The 24,539-nt window shown below is 33.7% G+C and overlaps 2 protein-coding genes across 5 annotated transcripts; both read right to left on the reverse strand.

Annotated features, from left to right (window-relative positions):
* Positions 1-3,229: 3,229 nt before the first annotated feature.
* Positions 3,230-8,236, reverse strand: LOC128182696 (uncharacterized). 2 transcript variants are annotated; one of them, XM_052851414.1, is made up of 2 exons: positions 8,072-8,236; positions 3,230-4,936 (listed from the first exon to the last, which is right to left on the reverse strand). In XM_052851414.1, the coding sequence occupies exons 1-2, from the start codon at positions 8,078-8,080 to the stop codon at positions 4,490-4,492; spliced, it is 456 nt and encodes a 151-aa protein (XP_052707374.1). In that variant the 5' UTR covers positions 8,081-8,236; the 3' UTR covers positions 3,230-4,489. The 2 variants fall into 2 exon arrangements, with proteins under 2 accessions (XP_052707374.1, XP_052707375.1); XM_052851415.1 differs by lacking the exon at positions 8,072-8,236 and adding an exon at positions 6,363-6,501.
* Positions 8,237-22,205: 13,969 nt separating this feature from the next.
* Positions 22,206-23,587, reverse strand: LOC128184143 (uncharacterized). Of its 3 annotated transcripts, none has more exons than XM_052853494.1 (2): positions 23,376-23,587; positions 22,206-23,074 (listed from the first exon to the last, which is right to left on the reverse strand). In XM_052853494.1, the coding sequence occupies exon 2, from the start codon at positions 23,061-23,063 to the stop codon at positions 22,626-22,628; it is 438 nt and encodes a 145-aa protein (XP_052709454.1). In that variant the 5' UTR covers positions 23,064-23,074; positions 23,376-23,587; the 3' UTR covers positions 22,206-22,625. The 3 variants fall into 3 exon arrangements, with proteins under 3 accessions (XP_052709454.1, XP_052709453.1, XP_052709452.1); XM_052853493.1 differs by having other exon boundaries at positions 22,206-23,095; positions 23,400-23,586; XM_052853492.1 differs by having other exon boundaries at positions 23,400-23,584.
* Positions 23,588-24,539: the final 952 nt, after the last annotated feature.

The raw sequence follows: 24,539 nt of genomic DNA on the forward strand, positions 1-24,539 counted from the left end.
TGGAACTACTTTGAAAATGAGGTATGGTCCAAATCTTTATATACAGAGTTTACTTGGAAAGTCTATGTAAAGATGAATCAGAGATGTAATGCTGCACTTGTAATGAAAAAACCAAACGCTTTGGTTTCTTGCAAGATCATCAAAATGACCAAAATCACCGTGTTTCAGGCGTTCACGCAAGATCTTCAGAAGTTGTCAACACACGCCGAGAGAGTATTACACACCGAAAATGATTTAATCTACAACAAGGTAAGATTAGGTTAGAAAGCTTAGAGTCTTCTTTATCAAGTTTTAAACCATCATAAAAAATTGAGATCAACTCTCTGTTACTATTATATGTAATAAAAGCATGATATTTAATAGTTTTCAAATTAAATGATTTATCAACAACATGAAAAACGCCCAGGGGTTTTGTCTGTAATTGTTTTGCAATTGAAATCTATGCAGATCGTATATACATTTTTAATATTAATTTGTTCAAAGTGTAACAGTTCAAAATATATTAATTGGAGAAAACAGAAAAAACCATGTATTTGACTGTTCAATTAACAGCATTACAAGCATTTAATCTTTGCAGTGAAGGCATACAAATTGACGATAATTTACTTCAGTTTCCTATCATTTATTTAACCAATATCTTATTTTATATATATAATGTACATCTTAAAATACGCAAGAACTTCCTTCGAATTTTTGTCAAAATTTCATGACACTGATATATAGGTGAACGTTGTGTAAATATATCTTCACCAAAAAGTGTAAGCAATAACCTAAATAATTAACTATAATACCCTAAATAAAATTACTGCGGATCTAGTCAGGAAAAAAAAAGATTTCCGTGTTTGTGGGTGTTTGTATGTGAACTTTTTTTAATATCGTGTCAAAAAGAAATCAAAACTCAGAGTTAAAAATTGTTAAATTTTGTATCTGACATCAAATCATGTCTTTATTTTATAACATAGCAAATGTATCATTCCCTAACATGAACAGTTTTTTTTTTTGCTTTTAAGCTAGTATTGTAACATCTGTAATTAATACATGTATCTCCTGACTGATGTAATGGCATTTATATTCGTTATGCTGTTTTCTATTTTACAAATTGATCATGAGTTAGCTTTGTATGGATTAATTCTAAATGTGACAATAATACCAAGCAAGTTCTGAAGAAAATGAACAGAAAATAATGCACCAGATTGTGACGTCAGATATAAGTAACATCAGATAAAACATTGTTTAACCTAGTAATTTGATAAAGGACGGTGTGATCTTATTGCTGCAAAAATACTTAAGAAAATAGTGCACTGTGTCAAACCAAATCTTTACTATGAGTTTTAATGCGACTCAGGTAATATTTTGATATGAAATCACTGATATCTTTTCAATATTGTAATCCTGTGTAAAAAAGTACTATAAACTACTACATACCTGTATTTCAATATGCTAAATACATGTATTTCATAGAACAGATTTTTTTCCTTATTAATTGTAATTTCATACACCATAAAGGTTAAGATATATGCATCTTAAACACCGAAGAACTCTTTGATAGCCTTGGGTGAATAAAAATCAGTCTATGTTGTTAAAAAAGTAACATGCATGCCTAATCTATTTTTAATGACGTATTTTTGTTTTTAACCAAACATCAATGATATAATTGTGTTCACTCAACTTAGCAACATATACGTATCACGATTTCTAGTGGACACCTGTCAGACATATTTTGCAATCTAAGAGCATGAAATGTATGTTTGTCCGTATAAGAAAGAAATACATGTTACTCCTCAGAGTGAAATTTCCAAACAATCATCTCCCAAGAATAGGCAAAAGCGAAATTCTGGAGAAGTGATGTATAATTAATATCACATTCCTTTACTTTATTTGTCAAACGAATTCTTGTATATTCTCAGTATATGTATCAAAATGTGTATAATGGAAATCGGTACAAATGTCATTAAAATTTTGAACTTCAATCCACAACATTATGTAATGCACTAAACCTTGAGAGCAGAAAAATAAGGAAATAAAGCAAAAATATTGTACAAGGAAATAACTATGATAGCGATTATCATCTATAATCTTGTTTTTTATATATGGAAGCCTTATTATGTATTATATAATAAATGTTTCGCAAAAAGTTTTAGAAAATTTTCAAGTCCTCAACTAATTCTATTCTAACATGAATTTATTATTTCCCCTTCAAAGTTCTGTACTTCAGAAAGGAGTATGGAAAGTGAGTAAATTGGAATTTCTCATGACGCATAAATTCATCGGAAGGGTTGTCTCCTTTTTGGCAATGCAAGACAAAATGTTGTCTCAATGTGTAACACTTATATAAACTTACTACAGTTAAATATCGATATCTCGAAGTTCGGGGGACCACGGAAAAACTTCGAGATATCCGGGTGTTCGAGATATCCGAAGTCGAAATTCTTCGACTCCATTAGCGTTTTTGTTTTTGTCCTGACATGTTAACACAGGAAGTCCTTATATGCACTATAATTTGAGAACCGATATGAACGGGAAAAAAAGACGGAATATTGAAACGATGTTTTATTTATAGACATTTATAGACATTGCACATATACACTTAAATAAGAATTTATATGAAACGTTACAATTATTTTAAAAAACAGTAAATCAAACATACAAGCATAATGTACATGTATACAACTTTTCAGAATATAAATAAATCACGTTTTATTTTTGTTATATTTAAATCAGCGCGTTGGTAATTTATCATGATTTAGTGTGTGTTATTAAATATGTATATATAAACTTACCTTGAATAGATATATTCTACAAAGGTATCTGATATAAAAATCAATTTACTTTCCTACAATACAATTTAGGCACGTGTCTTATCAACGGAACAGCACAAAACACTGCTCTAAATTGGTCATTATATTTAGTTTTGCACCATTAAAAAGGAGTAAGAATAAAGAATATTTAATCAATGTCCGTTCTTGGGAAGATAATTCATTTATACAAGATTACTTCAAACACACACCTTTAATTTCTCTTAACATGTTATTTAATCGGCCTATCAATAATTGTTTTACAAATTTCATATCCGTGATAATAACAATTATGATTTTTCTGGAATAGAACAATGCTGGTGTGTGCTAAAAAACTTTAACTGTAGACAGTTTGTCTAAAAACAGTCAGATAATAAAGCTGTTATGAGCTAACAGTATTTGTCTTGTCTGGTAATAGTAAATGTACAAATCTCACAAACATTTGTTTTAATTTTCATAACAACGGAACAATATAGTCTCTTAATTCTCTTAATTCGATTATATATTAAATGTTTTGATTATCATATCTATATACAAACTGTCTCAATAACTGACTATGATACAAAGCACTCATCTTTATGTAGCGCAGATTTTCTGATAGTGTCAATCCGGACCAATTAAAGGGATGCACAATATCCATCAAAAATTTTAATGGTTTGATTACAATTCTCACAAAGACATGTATTTAGGTTGCTTTTGCTGACCGTTGCAATTACAGTGAAACAAAATGATTTAAAAACACTGAACTGACAAGGGATACACATATTTACACAAGACTTGTTACAAAAATAAGCAATGTGACCCTTCGGCCCTTGCTATGTTTAAAATTTTTTTTTTTGAATTTTTAAGTTGTAAGTATTGCAACGTTATATTCTCTTTTCATTGTTCAATTTGATACTTTTCTTTTTTATATTTTCCAACCTAAAAGTCAATCTGTTGTTAAGTAATAACTTCATGTATGTCAAATAACATTCATTTGAATCAACAAAAAAATCATGTTTTATAAAAAGACTAATCATTGAAGCAAAAAAAAAAAAAAGAAGCTCAGAATGGGTTGTATGTGTATCAACCGGGAAAAAAAATCTTTGTATTATAATTATACAACAGTTCTGAACAGTTCGCATAATTTTGGAAAAGAAGTACAAGATTTTCAGTTTTGATATTAATGGTGTACCACAAAAGTTTACAGCTATAATATAACAAAAACTTTTTATATCGGAAATGTACAATGTTATATTAATATGAAAAACATTTTTTTTTTAATTTGGATAAAGTATAAACTGCTGTACTATCAAACAAAAACATTGTCTGTGTCTTCTTTATCTTTAGCAATATTTCTGCCTTCTGATTAAACAAATGATAATTTTAGTCCATTTTTCAATTTTTTAAAAAAATACATAGGTATGATAAAACTTGAAATGCAATACGTGTACATTGATTTCAATTTGAATTGACAAGTTAAAAGTACATCATGTATAACGGAAATAAAAAGTTCCTAACAAACTAAACCAATATATTCAATTAAAACTCGATGATTTTTTTTACACCTGCAGTCCAAATATTGTATAGTTAAAAGAAAAACAAAAATATTTGATTGAAAAAATGAACATTTGTGGATCTATGCACGTGTTTTATAATGTTAATAAATGGAGATTGTTGTTCTTCTCTTCGCAACATATTTTCTCATCTCCCTGCTACTTGATCTTACAGAGGACTTCATAGTCTTTAGTATTGTGTTCTTTCCCGCCGTATCCCATATAAGCACACATGTGGGGGGAGCTAGTGGCAATCTTACACGGGACCAGACTCCCGGAGAAGTAAGCTCGGCCCACATACGTGTCTGTGTCCGTTTTGAGGGCGTGTTCGGGCACATTTCCGTCAGCAGCGCGTTGCCAGTCGTAGAACCCCTGGGCGTTGTTTGGGTGTACTAGCACCTCATACTGATGGGCGATATTTTCTTTACATCCGTAAGGAATGTGGGCGCCCGGAAGGTGGAATCCACATTTCCCGGGGGTCAATGTACCTTCCATGGATGCCCGGGCAATAAACAGAGGCCGTCCGTCCGCCTCGTATCCAGCTCGTATCGCATGTTCCGGAATATGACATCCGGTCGTTGTAACCCATAATGCCATTTTTACCTTCTATTTAAAGTACACAATTTTAAGCATAATTTGAAGTTAAAAGAGCAAAATACATGAAAGGATAAAGATATATGACAAGAAGTATCTGTACAGAAAGGTTATCGGGAACAATGGTAGTAAATGTATGTCTTAATGGGTCTACAAAACAAACCATCAGATGATATTTATGATTTGAATATATATATATATATATATATATATATATATATATATATATATATATATATATATATATATATATATATATTTATATATATATATATATATATATATATATATATATATATATATATATATATATTTATATATATATATATATATATATATATATATATATATATATATATATATATATATATATATATATATATCATTGCAAAGCAGTTTTAATTGATCAAAACAAGTATTTGAGTTATTATTGTAACTTTTTTTCCAGAAGTGAAAAAAAAAATTTTTACGACATTATTACATAACGTATCAAAATATTTTTCCCTGTCATTTTTGTTTATTATAAATATTATGTATAACTTATTGACAAAAGTTTTTCTGAAATTATTATTTGAATATTTTTGTTAAGCGGTATCTTTTGGATAAAAGATAGTTCCCTTCGTATTGGCAAACCTTTTTAATAATTGATAGAGCAAAGCCCAGTCTTTACTTAAGAATGACGGTTTTTCAGTTGGAATTTTTTCATTTCCATCCGTAAGATGCACTTTCCAGTTAATGAACTTCCGGTTTTTGTTCTTATTGAAGAAATGGGTATGTACTTTACAGGCGAATATGTTATCATAAGTATTATTAAAAAACGAAGTACATTTAAAGTACAATTTATTTTGATAATGTGAAAAAATGCAAACTTTATAAAGGAATGTATGCTTTGTAACATACATTGCCTTTTTTATACTTTAACAAAGCTACATAAGACGTTGCTAAAACTATAAGAATTAGTTTTGATATTGTTTTAATAACAAAAATAATTCTATCGTCCTAATTTGAAATTTAACCATTTACATAAACATGTATTAGGTTTTTATGGTGAACATTTTTAAAAGCATGTAGATCTTATATCAATTTTAACGACGACATGCACCTTTTTTCGTATGACGTCACGTTCAACGAAAAAAAGGTAAATTTATCATATTACGCTTTGAATGCAATTCAACCATGGTATACAAACCTAACCAAACTAAAGTTTTTAGAAAAATTAATAATTTCAATACAGTTTTATTTTGTTTTTCTTAATTAATGACGAAGGAAGTTAATTTAATTTTTCCTTCAGATGCAAAAGGTATGCATAACAATGAGTAAAATATTATTCGTTCAAAACAAAGGTCGCCAGTAGATATCTCTTATACCTCTCTCTATCACGATTGATCAATCTAAAATTTGAATTACAATGTAGCAAATGTATATAGACAAAGCTTACATGAAATACCCTATGTTATTAATTCTCCAAGACACACTACAGAGGAACCAAAGTCTGAGTCAATACAAAATCAACACTAAATCCACTACAGCAGGGCTTAAATCAAATCCAAAGAGGAAGGATAAGAGGTCATGGGAATTCAAATTCAAAATCATGATAATTGATTTGATTGAAATTAATTAATTATCCATATATATCATATTTATTTAGATTCCGGAAGGGAGAGGATATTTTGTTTTGAAAATTTGATAGCTTTTTCCTCTTCCTTGTTGCTATCTTGAAATGTTTTACATTAAGTGGACATTGTGCATATATATTTACATTTTTCCGTGTCTTTGTCTGTGATAACACTACGTATCGATTTTGTACTATACAGTCCAATATATTCAAATGACGTGTAATTGGGGCACAAGCTGGGTTTGCTTATCAATATTTAAAAATCTAATCATACAGTTGCTGAATATTAGATAAATATAAGTAACAAGGAATCATTCTTTGAATATTATGACGTGATAATTTCGGTCGTGGCGTGGCACGTATTGAGATTCAAGTGATGTTATAATCAGATTCTAATCAAAAAAATACTCTTATTATAAGGCAAACAATGACTCAAATATCAATCAGTTCATATTCATAGCTTTATGTTTTTTTGAAATACAATACCATACCTACATTATAAGGAGGCGGGATGGTCAACAAATTAAACATCAGATCTTCCTAAAACTCTAATAACGACTCGTTTAGCTATAAACTATCATGTAGTAAAGAAAAAGCCATATATTCTTACCTTATGGCTTTGGATATATTCCTATATTTTTATTTAGAACTTTTATTTTATAGATCTTAACTGTTATGAAATGTATATTTTTATTACATGTTATGAAATGTATACCTTTATGAGATGTTATGAAATGTATACCTTTATTACATGTTATGAAATGGATACCCTTATCACATGTTATGAAATGTATACCTTTATTATATGTTATGAAATGTATACCTTTATTACCTGTTATGAAATGTATAACTTTATTACCTGTTACGAAATGTATACCTTTATTACCTGTTATGAAATGTATACCTTTATTACCTGTTATGAAATGTATACTTTTATTACTTGTTATGAAATGTATACCTTTATTAGATGTTATGAAATTTATACCTTTATTACATGTTATGAAATGTATACCTTTATTACATGTTATGAAATGTATACCTTTATTACATATTTTACTTAATGAATTTTGATATTTTCCTATATTTTTATATAGAACTCCAAGGATAGAATTTCAAGGAGACTAAGGTAGAATAACACATCATCAAAAAATGGCTGACCTCTTATCGAAACGACATTGTTTTTTATTAAAAGGATTTTATCGACAAAAACATTACTTACTCCATAGCCGAGTGGATAAAGTGTCGTTTTTTTTGTTATCTGTACATCCCGAGTTCGAATCCCGAAGGGGCTTTTGTTGTTACTTACTGAACTGAATTTTTTAGATATTCATTTTTTATCCCCAAACTGAGTATTTTTCGCTTATTTGACATATGTGCAGTTTATTTATGATTAAATATTTCATAATCAAATAATTTAATGTTAATTTGATTGAATTTTTTCAGGTGTGTTATTCAACCTTAACACAGTCTAAAAATGGCCTCGAGCATTCAGACCTCTTGACTGTTAATGATATTTTATTAAATGTACCTACCTTTTTCATATGTTCACTTTTTCTCTAAGAAATATTTTGATTGTTGCTTGAGGATATCCAATTGATAAACTACATTCGTATTTCATTAGACACAAGCTGTGTAAAGGAACACACTGTCCATTAGTTTTTCTAGCGTTAGCATGATCGGTTAAAATACATGAATTCGGTGAAATATGAACTCTTACATGTATTATGTCATGATTAAGTCATCCGGGAGAGCATGACATAGGTTAAGAGAGGAACATGTATGACTGTCATTTTATTGCTGGCTGTCATGCCTAATTAAAAAACTACATGTACAACTCTGAAAAGTTAAGGGGGAAAGGGGAAACATCGGCGTCAAGATGATTTTTTTTTCATCAGCTGTGAGGTTCTATGTATAGTACGTGTATGGTAACCTTTGAAATTCTGATCAATTCATGGGGAAAAAACCCCGGCTTTCTTCATTCATGCGGGTATGAAGGTAGCGACCTTGCAGATCAAATGCATAACTGGATTGTGTAGATTTCAGCCTTGCTGGTTTCTACAAAGCTATGAATCAAAATCGGTTTTCTTAAGAAACAGCGGAGAAAATAATCGGTGGATATTTTGTTATATTTGACTGTATTTTTTCGTATTTAGTTTTAGTGTGTGATTAGAGGGTCGTTTTATTATAGGAAACCAGAAATACGATGTAATTGGATGTGGAAATGTTCTTACATGTATAATTTAGACTAAGCATAGTTGTTGTTGTTTTTTCTTCTAGATTTCAAAGAACTGTGAACGCTAACGCCCGTTTCCCGCCTACGTTTTACATCCAAATATTTCGGAATTTCTGTCAGAAAAACTAAGTTTTCTACTAAAAAGTATAATCAAATCCTAATCAATTTATATCAAAATAAAATTTGTAATCAAACTAATTATCTTTAAACAAAAGTTTTGCTAACGCGGGGTATTAAAAATTTTCATTGAAATCGGTCTCTATGAGTGAGGAAAATATTTTTTAGCGGCAATATGTGCATAAAAACTTAATTATAACACATTTACGATATATATTAAAGTAAAATTTCATTTTAATTCATATCTGTTAATTAGTTTTCGAAAATTTACAAAGCAAAATTCTTTTTTTGGAGGAATTTTTGTTTCAGGGGGGGGGGGAGGGTTAAAAAACTTTTTCGTTTTCCGTTATTTTCTATAATGAAATGAGCCATTTTAATCCAAAATACAAAGTTATATCTCTTTGTATGACCAAATCATTTATATTCAATGAAAATATACATAAATGTTTACATTATAATAAAAAAATAACTTTGATTAGACAACTTTCAAAAAATAACTTTTAGTTAGATGGCTAGACAATGCTATCGTTCGCAGTCCTTTATTCATTTGCTGTAAAAATAAACATGCTTTATTATTATGGAAAATTTGAAAAAAAAAATTCTGTTGAGCTGTTTCTTCTTCATCTTCGTTTGAAATAAAAGGTCACTGGAAGTTTAATCAAAATTGATCGTTTGTATTCAAAAGCAAGATTTTTGTATTGTCTATTTGGCCGAGCGAATACTAGGAGAGTGAGTTCCAAAGGTCAGGCCCCGAGGTTATAAAACTTTCTTGAGTACGATCTCGTACTCCAAATCGTACTCCGTGCTCCAAATCATACTTGTACTCAAGGTATCGAGGCTATAAAACTTGTTCATACTCATACTCGTACTCCGGCTGAGTACAAAACGGCGATTTTCTGAGTAAGCTTTGAAGCTTTCTCAAAATCGTACTCAAGACATGTAATCTAAATAAAATGCAGTGCAAACATATAATATTGTTCATATTGTAACGTTGCTGTATTACATGCTATAATTTAATCATATATACATGTATATGAATTAAAATGGAAAGTTTTTACCATTTCATTATTGACATATCTACATGTTGATATAATGGAGGTGAATTTAAGAGTAAGGGCGAACTGCAACCAAGATTATCAAAATAACTTTTAGATAGTTTGCTTCATTAATTTATGTACATATACATGTAAATCTACGTACAAAATACTATCGTTGAATAGCTCGACTTTGTAAGAATTCTGTTTTTAGTCAAATACGACCCATACACCCCATCATTTAAAACAAAGAAATCAATGCTCATGTATCGTTATTAATCAATTTCAATCAGTTATAAAACTTTTTCCATACTCATGCTCCAACTCGTACTCCGTACTCCGAGTATGTGCTCCACTGAGTACGACTCTAAAAACCGAGGTTATAAAAGTTTTGGAGTACGTTCTCCGCTGAGTACTATTTGGAGTATGCTCCAAAAGCCGATCGATGAAATTTTACGTCTACGGAGAAAGACAGAGAACGGTAATTCATGTAAATAGTCCTGGCATGTAGGCAAACTGTACATTTATTCAGATTAATTATTTATCAACAAAATGTAACACATTATTTACATGTTCATATTACCTTCTTCATCTGAAAGCATGGAGGTGTGTCTGCATCTATAACTTATGAATTTTTGAGCAACAAAGACGATAAATCCAGTGTAATTGGTAAAATTATCAACAAATTGTGTTTATGTCAAATCTATCTCTCTCTCTCTCTCTCTCTCTCTCTCTCTCTCTCTCATGAGACTCGGGTAGTGATTCATGCTTGTGATGATTAAGTATAATTATGTTGTTAGGAACGATATGAATATAAAAGAAAGAAGTACGAATTTACACGGATATGAAGAGAGTATATCACTTAAGATATTTAGTGAGCAGTTCCTGTATTAGGAAAAACGGGGAAGAGTTTAATTAAAAAATACAAACATATACTTGGGAAAATACTGAGAAGATCCGTTTATTTTCACACTCAGAAAGTATACACTATGGAAATTATATGGGTATTCCAATTTAATTGCAACATACTATATTTGCCTTAATTCTTGTGAGAAAAAAACCCATCTAATATCTAGAAGGGGTGGGGTGGGGGTTGGGGTTGGAATTGCATCAATGAACATATGCCAAAAGCCAAGGACACACGTAAAGTTTCTCATTTCAATATTTTTGGGAATGTGCACGAGAGTTTAAGAAATTTCCAATATGAGGACCACGTTTAACCGAAACAACGTGTTCAAGAAACTGTGTACTAAAGTTGCTGTCACCCTTTTTGTGGGGTTTTATTGATGGTTCAAGTTTTTCTCACTTAGTCAAGGCTTGAAAATGTGTGTTTAGAATTTATACATACACCTACTGTGTCATTTTTAATCTTAAGTAACGTCATTTGATATTTTTGAGCAAGCCTTTTCCTATTCATCTTTAAAATTCGAAATACATGACTGTGTTAATTTTGATGCATTTGACATAAATATTTGGTTACTTTATCTAAATAGTTACCTGCTAATGAGATAAAGGATTTAAGAGATGAATATTCCTACATCTAAGCTATATAGAGATAAATCTCTCACATGAAAATGCGAAGAAGCTTTTTTATCACAAGTAGTACATGTATTTTCAATCGATTGCGTAGAATAACAATAATCCTCTCTCTCTCTCTCTCTCTCTCTCTCTCTCTCTCTCTCTCTCTCTCTCTTTCACATAAACAAGCTTTTAAATAACTGAAAATTACCCGAATTCTCAAGCAGAATATATACGTCGATCATACTTAATGTTTTTGTAAAAAGATACTAATATAATACATAGGACTTTGGGGTCACCGGGACCCACCATCCTTATATTCGAGCGTTTATAATCAAATGTTAAGCCAAACAATGCATTTCACCTTACGTATACTTAGACATGTCTATGCTCTCGATGTTTTAATTCAAAATAAATAATAAAGATCGTAGGGTAGGTGATGTTCCATGGTAAAATTTCTTTGATATTTAAATAGACGCTTGAGATATTTCTTCTCGTGATTACCGGTATACTTAAAGTAATAAAATTATTTACAATTTTTATAGGTTTGTAGATTTAAGACCTACAGTCATCAAATCCCTCTGTCTTGTAGAAATCCAAGAAACATATCCTTTTATTTTTTTATTCTTTCGAATGACTGTAAATTAATCAGTTTAAAAATAAAGTTCAATGGGACAATGTAAATTAATGAAGTTTTAATAAAAGATAACTATATATACCAGCTAATATCATAATAACAATGGAAGAGTCGTTAAAACACTAGTTAGTATAACCAATTACTTAAACAGTTAAAGGTGCGTTAATGGGTGTCTGGTCGTATTTGAACACAAGGACAGCGTAACCAAAATGTTTTTTTCTGGGTTTTTTTAGTTACACAATTGAACACACGCGTTTTCTTCATATTGCACCATTGAAATCAGTCTAATGTAGAGAAATTCCTCAAGTTAATAAGACTCGCAAGTTGTACATTTTTTTGCCAGAAGGAGTATGATTTAACTTTATTTGGACAATTTTTTTGAGGGCTGGGGGGGGGGGGGGGGCGCCGGGTGCGACCTCCTTTACTCCGCCACAGATTTACCGCTTATTCTATAAAATGTTTCCCTTTCCAAGTTTTGTGGCATGCAACATAAATGATAATTGATTAATAAGTAAGTAATAGAAAGTGTTAGACTTTTATGCATCCCCCCATCCTTTGTAATGTTTAGAACTAACCTACATCTTCACTATAATCAAAAAGGGACCCAGCAAGTATATCTGATTGAAATTGATTAATAACGATACATGAGCATTGATTTCTTTGTTTTAAATGATGGGGTGTATGGGTCGTATTTGACTAAAAACAGAATTCTTACAAAGTCGAGCTATTCAACGATAGTATTTTGTACGTAGATTTACATGTATATGTACATAAATTAATGAAGCAAACTATCTAAAAGTTATTTTGATAATCTTGGTTGCAGTTCGCCCTTACTCTTAAATTCACCTCCATTATATCAACATGTAGATATGTCAATAATGAAATGGTAAAAACTTTCCATTTTAATTCATATACATGTATATATGATTAAATTATAGCATGTAATACAGCAACGTTACAATATGAACAATATTATATGTTTGCACTGCATTTTATTTAGATTACATGTCTTGAGTACGATTTTGAGAAAGCTTCAAAGCTTACTCAGAAAATCGCCGTTTTGTACTCAGCCGGAGTACGAGTATGAGTATGAACAAGTTTTATAGCCTCGATACCTTGAGTACAAGTATGATTTGGAGCACGGAGTACGATTTGGAGTACGAGATCGTACTCAAGAAAGTTTTATAACCTCGGGGCCAGATATACTTGCTGGGTCCCTTTTTGATTATAGTGAAGATGTAGGTTAGTTCTAAACATTACAAAGGATGGGGGGATGCATAAAAGTCTAACACTTTCTATTACTTACTTATTAATCAATTATCATTTATGTTGCATGCCACAAAACTTGGAAAGGGAAACATTTTATAGAATAAGCGGTAAATCTGTGGCGGAGTAAAGGAGGTCGCACCCGGCGCCCCCCCCCCCCCCAGCCCTCAAAAAAATTGTCCAAATAAAGTTAAATCATACTCCTTCTGGCAAAAAAATGTACAACTTGCGAGTCTTATTAACTTGAGGAATTTCTCTACATTAGACTGATTTCAATGGTGCAATATGAAGAAAACGCGTGTGTTCAATTGTGTAACTAAAAAAACCCAGAAAAAAACATTTTGGTTACGCTGTCCTTGTGTTCAAATACGACCAGACACCCATTAACGCACCTTTAACTGTTTAAGTAATTGGTTATACTAACTAGTGTTTTAACGACTCTTCCATTGTTATTATGATATTAGCTGGTATATATAGTTATCTTTTATTAAAACTTCATTAATTTACATTGTCCCATTGAACTTTATTTTTAAACTGATTAATTTACAGTCATTCGAAAGAATAAAAAAATAAAAGGATATGTTTCTTGGATTTCTACAAGACAGAGGGATTTGATGACTGTAGGTCTTAAATCTACAAACCTATAAAAATTGTAAATAATTTTATTACTTTAAGTATACCGGTAATCACGAGAAGAAATATCTCAAGCGTCTATTTAAATATCAAAGAAATTTTACCATGGAACATCACCTACCCTACGATCTTTATTATTTATTTTGAATTAAAACATCGAGAGCATAGACATGTCTAAGTATACGTAAGGTGAAATGCATTGTTTGGCTTAACATTTGATTATAAACGCTCGAATATAAGGATGGTGGGTCCCGGTGACCCCAAAGTCCTATGTATTATATTAGTATCTTTTTACAAAAACATTAAGTATGATCGACGTATATATTCTGCTTGAGAATTCGGGTAATTTTCAGTTATTTAAAAGCTTGTTTATGTGAAAGAGAGAGAGAGAGAGAGAGAGAGAGAGAGAGAGAGAGAGAGAGAGAGAGAGGATTATTGTTATTCTACGCAATCGATTGAAAATACATGTGTAACGTGCAAGGGGGTCACTGCCTGTGATCCCCGCGGGCCCGTACCCGAGATAGAATCGGATAGCCCTGATTGCTGCCAATATTTACAAGTGCAGACTTTAATCACCGGTCCTGCACATATATAGGGACTAAACGTTACGCAGGCAGGGATGACCACACACCTACGCAACTGAACAGGTACCAACGTTAACGCAAGCAGGGATGACCGCACACTTGCGCCAACAACGCAACCTAACGCAAGCAGGGAGTGCCGCACACTTGCGCTAGAAAGGCCAGAACACCAGCAGGGATGACCACACACTAGTACTCCGCCACAACCACCACCAATACAAGCAGGGATGACCGCACACTTGTATTGATGCGATACAGAGCAGGGATGACCGCACACTCTGTGTCGTAGGTTAAATCACACGAAGATTAGAAAGAGCAGGGTAGTCCACACACTCAATCTAGCCGTACCTGTTCAAGTTTTACCCCAAACAGTCGTTCTCGTAACGCATTTGACACTGTCCCTATATATGTGCCGGCCTAGAATAATTTGTGGTATCTAAAAACGGGAAATCGAAAATAAACAAACTGATCCAACCTAATCTAAAACTACTGATGCCAAACAACTTATTTATAAAGGATATTTATTATTGTACAACAAATAATCATCACACTAATTGGTCATTATTAGGAATATTAATTAAATCATCAAAAATCAATCAACAAATCAAAGGGGAATAACTCTAACCAAAAATATAGTAATGAGCTGCCCGCTTCACTACCCCCACCTCAGAATTTTGCGTCCTCGCAAAACTTAAACCCCCAACTTCACAAAAAGGTGAAGTGGTATCCAAAAAAAAATACCCCCCAAAATTGGATTTAAAACAAAAAATCTCTGCCCTTCTTTCCTGGGTCCAAGTTTCATCAATGAATAAAAACAATGCTAGATTTTATTTACAATCAGGCGTTAGCCTACAATTCCGTCTTCTGACGCTTTCCGTCTGTGGAACTTCTGCAGCTGATTTTCTTTAAAGTTAGGACTTTTCAACGCTGCTTTACCAGGTAATATTGCCGTTACCTGCATGCAATTGTCATTTGCATATACACCTTGGGGTCTCATCAACATTTTCCCAGGAACACGGCGCATTCTCCTCTTTCGTCTGCTTTTCTTACAACTGCCGCAACGTCTGCACGGGTTCTTGCGCTCTTCTCCCTCATCAAAATCATGACCATGACTTGGGTCCTTAAAGGTTCGCCCAACCACCGAACTAATGCTGTCTGTAGCAAACTTCTCCCCAGAACTCCCAATTCGGCCTTCTATCAACACTTTTCTGTCATTGCAACTTGACATTGCAACTACGCGGTAGCATGCATTGGTCTTCCCTTTAGTCAGATGTTGCCCCTTTTCGTCTCCATCAGTTCCCTTTGATTGTTCGGGCTGTTCTGAATTGACACCGCACTTAGCTCGCTTTCTGACCATGCAAGCTTTACGCAAGTGTCCAGGTTTTCGACAATAATAGCATACTCCTTGCAGTTTGTCAACTTTTCGCCCATTATCTGTCATTTGACGCTTGCTAAGACGTTTGACGTTTGTCTGAAGAGAGTCGACTTTATCACTCAGGCGTTTGATCATTTCCACAACCTCTGTATATGAATGATCTACATTTATATTGCGTGCATATCCATTGCTCTCCGGCCTGTTCTGTCGGTAGGCTCTACAGTCTCTTTGAATATGTCCAGGCTTTCGGCAGTAGTAACAAAGTTTCTGCTGTTCCTGTACTCTGGGTCTTAACTGCGCATCGTCTTCAGCTCGGCTGCTCTTAAAAGACTTCACCTCCAACTGCAGAGAGTCTATCTTGGCGTTAAGAGCATCTAACGTCTTTGTCAACGCATCATTTCTTGGATCCAGAGCAGTAGGGCGAGCAAAGCTTTTTCTCTCAGCTTTATTGTATGCCTCTAGCTCCACGGCCAGTTGAATCGCATCATTCAGGTGTCTGGGGCGGGACTGTTTTATGCGAATGCGCATCTCTGAATCAACCAGTGCGTCTACGAATTGGTCTTTGGCCAACGTTTCCCTAATCTCCGTAGAGGCAGTAGGGTATGCCAAATAGGCGAGCCGCTGAATGGCTTGGCCTAGCTCGGGAAGAGTCTCACCGGCTCTTTGACGTCTTTCTCGCATCTGCACTCTATAGAGCTCGGTTTGGCTCGGCGGCGCAAATCGATCCTCCAAAGCTTGAACGAGGGAATCAAAATCAGGTTTTGTACCTCTTTGCATATTTCCCAAGACTCCCTGCGCATTGCCACGTAAGGAAACTGCCAGGTATAAACCTTTAGTGGCATAACTCCAGCCGTTGATGTCGGCGCAGGCTTCGAAATGCGCATGGTAATCAAGCCAAGGGCCACTTCCATCATATGTAGCTGGCTTGATAGATTGCTTGGCAATGGCATTGTCTGTCTCATTTCCTCTTGCAGGGCTTTCAAATCTCCCCAGAGATCGTCTGCGCGTCTCGCCGGGTAAGAGCGAGTCGGCCTGCCAATTCAGATCTGGCTTGTGCGCGGCACCGCTAGCAAATGGCCTATGTCCGATGCTGCTTTCTACTTTCCTCTCTGACTCTTCGTAGAGCTCATAGGAATCAGAGAACTGGTCGTTGCTGCGCGGGTGCGCTTCTGTTCTCTTGTTAGAGCGAAGTCCGGAATAAGCCCCCGTCTCATACGCAGCAGCCGCCTCTTCAAGATGTAAAGCTGTCGTGTGACCAGTGCGCAAAGACAGCTCTCCTTTCTTCTGAGAAGTATCCAAAGCTCTGCGCATAGTGTCTACCCCAGAATCTCTGCTTGCAGCGGGTCTTGGCGTTGAGGTCTTCAGGATGTCGCTGCGCTCACGCATCTCGGCGATCTTCTCCTCCAAGAACGATATTTCTTTGTCGACGTCTTCCATTCTTTCCGCAGCAATTGCAGGGTATCCCACCGCTGCCACCAAATTTTATGTAACGTGCAAGGGGGTCACTGCCTGTGATCCCCGCGGGCCCGTACCCGAGATAGAATCGGATAGCCCTGATTGCTGCCAATATTTACAAGTGCAGACTTTAATCACCGGTCCTGCACATATATAGGGACTAAACGTTACGCAGGCAGGGATGACCACACACCTACGCAACTGAACAGGTACCAACGTTAACGCAAGCAGGGATGACCGCACACTTGCGCCAACAACGCAACCTAACGCAAGCAGGGAGTGCCGCACACTTGCGCTAGAAAGGCCAGAACACCAGCAGGGATGACCACACACTAGTACTCCGCCACAACCACCACCAATACAAGCAGGGATGACCGCACACTTGTATTGATGCGATACAGAGCAGGGATGACCGCACACTCTGTGTCGTAGGTTAAATCACACGAAGATTAGAAAGAGCAGGGTAGTCCACACACTCAATCTAGCCGTACCTGTTCAAGTTTTACCCCAAACAGTCGTTCTCGTAACGCATTTGACACTGTCCCTATATATGTGCCGGCCTAGAATAATTTGTGGTATCTAAAAACGGGAAATCGAAAATAAACAAACTGATCCAACCTAATCTAAAACTACTGATGCCAAACAACTTATTTATAAAGGATATTTATTATTGTACAACAAATAATCATCACACTAATTGGTCATTATTAGGAATATTAATTAAATCATCAAAAATCAATCAACAAATCAAAGGGGAATAACTCTAACCAAAAATATAGTAATGAGCTGCCCGCTTCACATGTACTACTTGTGATAAAAAAGCTTCTTCGCATTTTCATGTGAGAGATTTATCTCTATATAGCTTAGATGTAGGAATATTCATCTCTTAAATCCTTTATCTCATTAGCAGGTAACTATTTAGATAAAGTAACCAAATATTTATGTCAAATGCATCAAAATTAACACAGTCATGTATTTCGAATTTTAAAGATGAATAGGAAAAGGCTTGCTCAAAAATATCAAATGACGTTACTTAAGATTAAAAATGACACAGTAGGTGTATGTATAAATTCTAAACACACATTTTCAAGCCTTGACTAAGTGAGAAAAACTTGAACCATCAATAAAACCCCACAAAAAGGGTGACAGCAACTTTAGTACACAGTTTCCTTGAACACGTTGTTTCGGTTAAACGTGGTCCTCATATTGGAAATTTCTTAAACTCTCGTGCACATTCCCAAAAATATTGAAATGAGAAACTTTACGTGTGTCCTTGGCTTTTGGCATATGTTCATTGATGCAATTCCAACCCCAACCCCCACCCCACCCCTTCTAGATATTAGATGGGTTTTTTTCTCACAAGAATTAAGGCAAATATAGTATGTTGCAATTAAATTGGAATACCCATATAATTTCCATAGTGTATACTTTCTGAGTGTGAAAATAAACGGATCTTCTCAGTATTTTCCCAAGTATATGTTTGTATTTTTTAATTAAACTCTTCCCCGTTTTTCCTAATACAGGAACTGCTCACTAAATATCTTAAGTGATATACTCTCTTCATATCCGTGTAAATTCGTACTTCTTTCTTTTATATTCATATCGTTCCTAACAACATAATTATACTTAATCATCACAAGCATGAATCACTACCCGAGTCTCATGAGAGAGAGAGAGAGAGAGAGAGAGAGAGAGAGAGAGAGAGATAGATTTGACATAAACACAATTTGTTGATAATTTTACCAATTACACTGGATTTATCGTCTTTGTTGCTCAAAAATTCATAAGTTATAGATGCAGACACACCTCCATGCTTTCAGATGAAGAAGGTAATATGAACATGTAAATAATGTGTTACATTTTGTTGATAAATAATTAATCTGAATAAATGTACAGTTTGCCTACATGCCAGGACTATTTACATGAATTACCGTTCTCTGTCTTTCTCCGTAGACGTAAAATTTCATCGATCGGCTTTTGGAGCATACTCCAAATAGTACTCAGCGGAGAACGTACTCCAAAACTTTTATAACCTCGGTTTTTAGAGTCGTACTCAGTGGAGCACATACTCGGAGTACGGAGTACGAGTTGGAGCATGAGTATGGAAAAAGTTTTATAACCTCGGGGCCTGGAGTTCGAGCCCCGACCGAGGCGGAGATGGAGCTCCAATATGGTGAATCTCTCTCTGCTTTTACGGCTATTTTAACCTCTATATATAAAACTGTTATATAAATCCACAAATTTGACAACGTACTTCTCTTTTTCTATTTATTTTTTGCATCTCTAAATTAATAAATAAAAACTTGAGAAATTTTTCTTCTAAATATGATAATACTAATTCGACATTAATCTCTTTGCATGAAATTTAATTGAACTCGAAATTAATCAAGAATAATTCATGAAAAACTGTTTACAATGTATATTGTTTGACCCTTGGTTGGCAAATGAAATATCTTGTATCACCTGAAATAGTTCATTCATTGTCTGACCCTTGATTGGTAAGTATAATATCTTGTAACACCTAGAATAGTTTATTCATTGTCTGACCCTTGATTGGTAAGTATAATATCTTGTAACACCTAGAATAGTTTATCTATTTTTGGCCCTTGAATGGTAAATGAAATATCTTGTATCATGTGATAAACTTTATCTATTGTTTGACCCTCGTTTGGCAAGTAAAATGTCTTGTATACCTGATATAATTTATCTATTTTTTTTTACCCTTGATTGTTAAGTAAAAGATCTTGTGTCATCTGAAATAGTTTATCCATTGTTCAACCCTTGGTTGGTCAATAAAATCTATTGTATCACTTGAAATAATTTATCTTTTGTTTGACCCTTGATAGGTAAGTAAAATATCTTTTATCTTGTAATAAAAACTAATCCCTTCGATGTTAACTCCATCTAGGCTTTTCTGATTGTGTATGCCAGGGAAGGTTTTGATACATATGATGACCTACAAATACGGAACAAGCGGCAATCGCTTTTTTATATGTGATGGACAGGGTTGGATTTGATGCCTTTTTTTGGTATTTTTTTTTTGTACAAAACAAACTACTGTTCAATTGACTAAGAATAGTTCGTTTATTTTGTATTATAACTCATATTATTGCTCAATCTAAGGAAGAATATTCCGGTAACCATTTACACCGTCGTAGCTCTATGTGCTACAATTTATTATATCATCATTAAAATTTATATGTACATGTAGTTTCATAGCTACATAAGCAAATCTCATAAATACATTTCTTTATTTTAACCCCCCCCCCCTCCTCCTTTTTGTTACAAACTAAACTGAACAAATTACACTATTATTTCTATGTAATTTTTACACCCCTCCCCCTTTTTTTACAAACTTAACTGAACAAAGAACTGCGAACGCTAACGCCCATTTCCCGCCTACATTTTACATCCAAATATTTCGGAATTTCTGTCAGATATTCAAAAACTAAGTTTTCTACTAAAAAGTATAATCAAATCCTAATCAATTTATATCAAAATAAAATTTGTAATCAAATTATTTATTTTTAAACAAAAGTTTTGCTAACGCGGGGTCTAAAATTTTTTTCATTGAAATCGGTCTCTATGAGTGAGGAAAATATTATTTAGCGGCCAATATGTGCATAAAAACTTATTAATAACATATTTACGATATATATTAAAGTAAAATTTCATTTTAATTCATATCTGTTAATTAGTTTTCGAAAATTTACAAAGCAAAATTCTTTTTTTGGAATGTATTTCGGTCTGTAGACAAATTCCCCCCCCCCCCCCCCCGTGAAACAACAAACCCTTTGGTAAAAATATGCTAAATAACAATAATGAAAACCCTTCAAAAGGAATTTTTGTTTCACGGGGGGGGGGGGGGGGGAGATGTTTTAAAAAACATTTCCGTTTTTCGTTATTTTCTATTATGAAATGAGCTATTTTAACCCAAAATACAAAGTTACCTCTCTTTGTTTGACCAATTTATTTATATGTAATGAAAATATACATAAATGTTTATTACATTATTATAAAAAATTAACTTTAATTAGACAACTTTCAGAAAATGACTTTTAGTTAGGCGGCTAGACAATGCTATCGTTCGCAGTCCTTACACCATCATTTCTCTCATCAAATTAGGTTTTGCAGTGTAATCTTGTAATTCACACTTTAGATATGATTTTATATATAGACTTGTAACAATCTTGATGTTCATGTATAATGTACATATTCTTCGCTAAGACGTTTCTTATGACATTTATACGGCAATAGATAGAAGAAATATTAAGTAAGGCAAGAGATGCGGAAACATTTACAATCAGTCTGTAAAATCCACTTGTGATCGTTCTGCATTATTTGATCGGTATTAAGAGATTATCAATCAGGTATCATGGAACACAAATATTATGTTGCATTGATTTTCCTCCTATCACTTTTTTGTTTCACACTTTCCAAAAAAATTCACAGATGAAGTTTCCCCTGCATTTCAAACATTGTGTTTAGTCTAATGGAGGCAGGAAATACATGTACCTGGGTCTGAAATGGCTTCTAACTATTTGTGTTTGATTTATTAAATGTACATGTTTATCTAAAAATATAATACAGAACATTAATATTTTTTTGGACTCAAAAACAAACACAATATTTTAAAACATCCTACAGCGGATTGTACACGTTTTTTTTTTATTGTTTTTTTTTATTGCTAAAAATTCATTTAAGTTTAAAGCTCTTTTACTTTTGCATTATCTCCATTGTCTTTGCCTTTATATCTACATGTATATTCAAAATCCGTAAAAAGTGTCCTTGGTATCTTTTATATAAATGAGTACATGTAATTCATAAGGATTTATTTACATCATAGTGGAATGCATACTACCCAACAACAATTAATGAATTTCTTAAGCAGTAGCATAGTGAGAACGGTTTTCACAACTGCTAAAATTAAGCATGATAGAACGATAAATCTACAGAAAGTGAACCAGTTTAGGCAAACCCGAAGTTGATACGGAAGTCAACAAAGTAAATCCAATAATTATAAAAGCAGATCAAATCGATATAGATTGCAGTCAAAATAAAAATGCGGAAACACACACATATATACATAAAAAATTAAAATAAATCTGTCACTAAAATGTCCCTTTTCTGTGTCCTGTTAATTCACCAGCAACCTCGTGTTATGTTCATTAGATTGTTCTTCTACTCTGCTCTCATCAACGTTACCGTTGACGTGCTATCTCGTCCTTCATGGCCGGCTACTTGATTTTACAGAGGACCTCATAGTCCATACTACTGTGTTCCACCCCTTCACAGCCTATGTAAGCACACATGTGGGAGCTGGCCGTGGCCACCTTACACGGGATGAGACCCCCAGAAAAGTAAGCCCGTCCCACGTACAGGTCCGTGTCCGAACTGACGGCATCATTCGGAACTCTTCCGCGGGAGGCGCGCTGCCAGTCGTAGAATCCCGAGGCGTTGTTTGCGTGCACCAAGACTTCGTATTGATGGACGACAACTTCTTTACATCCGTACGGAATATGGGCACCTTGAAGGTGGAATCCACATTTCCCGGGGGTCAAGTCACCCTCTATGGATGCCCGGGCAATAAACAGAGGCCGTCCGTCAGCCTCGTATCCGGCTCGTATCGCATGTTCCGGAATATAACAATCGGTCGTTGTAACCCATACTGCCATTTTGACCCACTCTACAGAGGGACAAAAATTTCCTGGTTGTAAAATTTCAATATACATGTATTTATGATATTGATATAGATACAAAAATAATTCGTGCTTATTTGAGCTGATAGAATATAGTTAGTAAGATCCGCAAAACTATCGTTAATCATCAACATTCTGGCATCTTTTTTTTATTTCCCAATTTTCCACTTAATAGAAATTAACGTGATTTTGACAGCAATAATATTCAATAACTTTTACACAATATATGTTAGTTTTCCAGCAAACATTTCATTTTTTTTATATCGATAAATTTAGGAAATTACTTACTCAGAGATGAAAACTAAGACGTACCTTAAGTTCCAAGACTAAGTATTGAGGTTCCTAGCACTGTACAGAGATCAGTTGAAAGCTCTGTTAGAGTGAGCAAAGTAAAGAAGGAAGGACGCGCCGCTATAAGGACAGAACAATCACAGCGACTTCCTAGCAACTTTAAACATGTCTTACTTTATATAGACACCATTATTTAGAGGGGGATGGTTGGAAATCTCAAAGTCATCTTCCTTATATTATATATAAAAATTCAAAGCAATATTCGTGTTTCCGATACTTCGCCCAAGGTCATATTTCAGTTCATACGGAACAAGTAATAGTTCTCTTTTTTTTTAGTAACATACGTATTTTAAAAATAAACCTACATGTCGAAAACAGAGACTTTACAAAAAACCGCTACATATGATATGAGTTTGCGTTATCTTAAATGTTCAATCATAATACATACATGTAATGTACCAAGTTTTTTTTGCAATGTTACTTTTAAAATTTTTTACCTCTGTTTCATAAGTGAATTTAATGATGGTTTATGTATTGAAATTAACATTTTCAAAACATCGCTATAATGCAATGCCTGTCAATGATTTTTTATTACATGTTTGTTATTTATACATAACAGTTGTAAGTAATCTTGTCTATACTTCAATCTGAAATATGAATTTTTAGTCTTTCAAAGACAGATTACTCTGTATTTTGGATTGAATCAGCAGAATACAAAATATTTGTGATAAAATTCAAACTCACCAGATAATAAAAAGCTGTTAATTAAAAACCTCCACTCATGCAAAAGGTCATATTGTACCAATATTATTTTAGACAATTAAGATATTGTCTTCGTTATGTAGCTGATATTGCGATGAAATCCACCAACACACATTATAGCCATGAAAGGAAAGTAAAGCATGTATAAAAAAAGCCCTCTGGTTTATGTCAAAATACGAGCAGGCGCAAAACATCTACTCGTCATGTGACTTCTCTGTATCGTACCAATATCAATATATAAATAGTGCCTGTTTGGGAGGGTAACAGTTGAAATTGACACCCCGAGGAAACCATTGTCAACCGACGAGAAGCGGAGGTTGACAATGGTTTTTGAGGGGTGTCAATTTCAACTGTTATCCTCCCAAACAGGCACTATTTATTTTATTATACTGAATGTCT

This window comes from Crassostrea angulata, chromosome 5, assembly GCF_025612915.1.
Source record: "Crassostrea angulata isolate pt1a10 chromosome 5, ASM2561291v2, whole genome shotgun sequence".
Classification (NCBI taxonomy): Eukaryota; Metazoa; Mollusca; class Bivalvia; order Ostreida; family Ostreidae; genus Magallana; species Magallana angulata.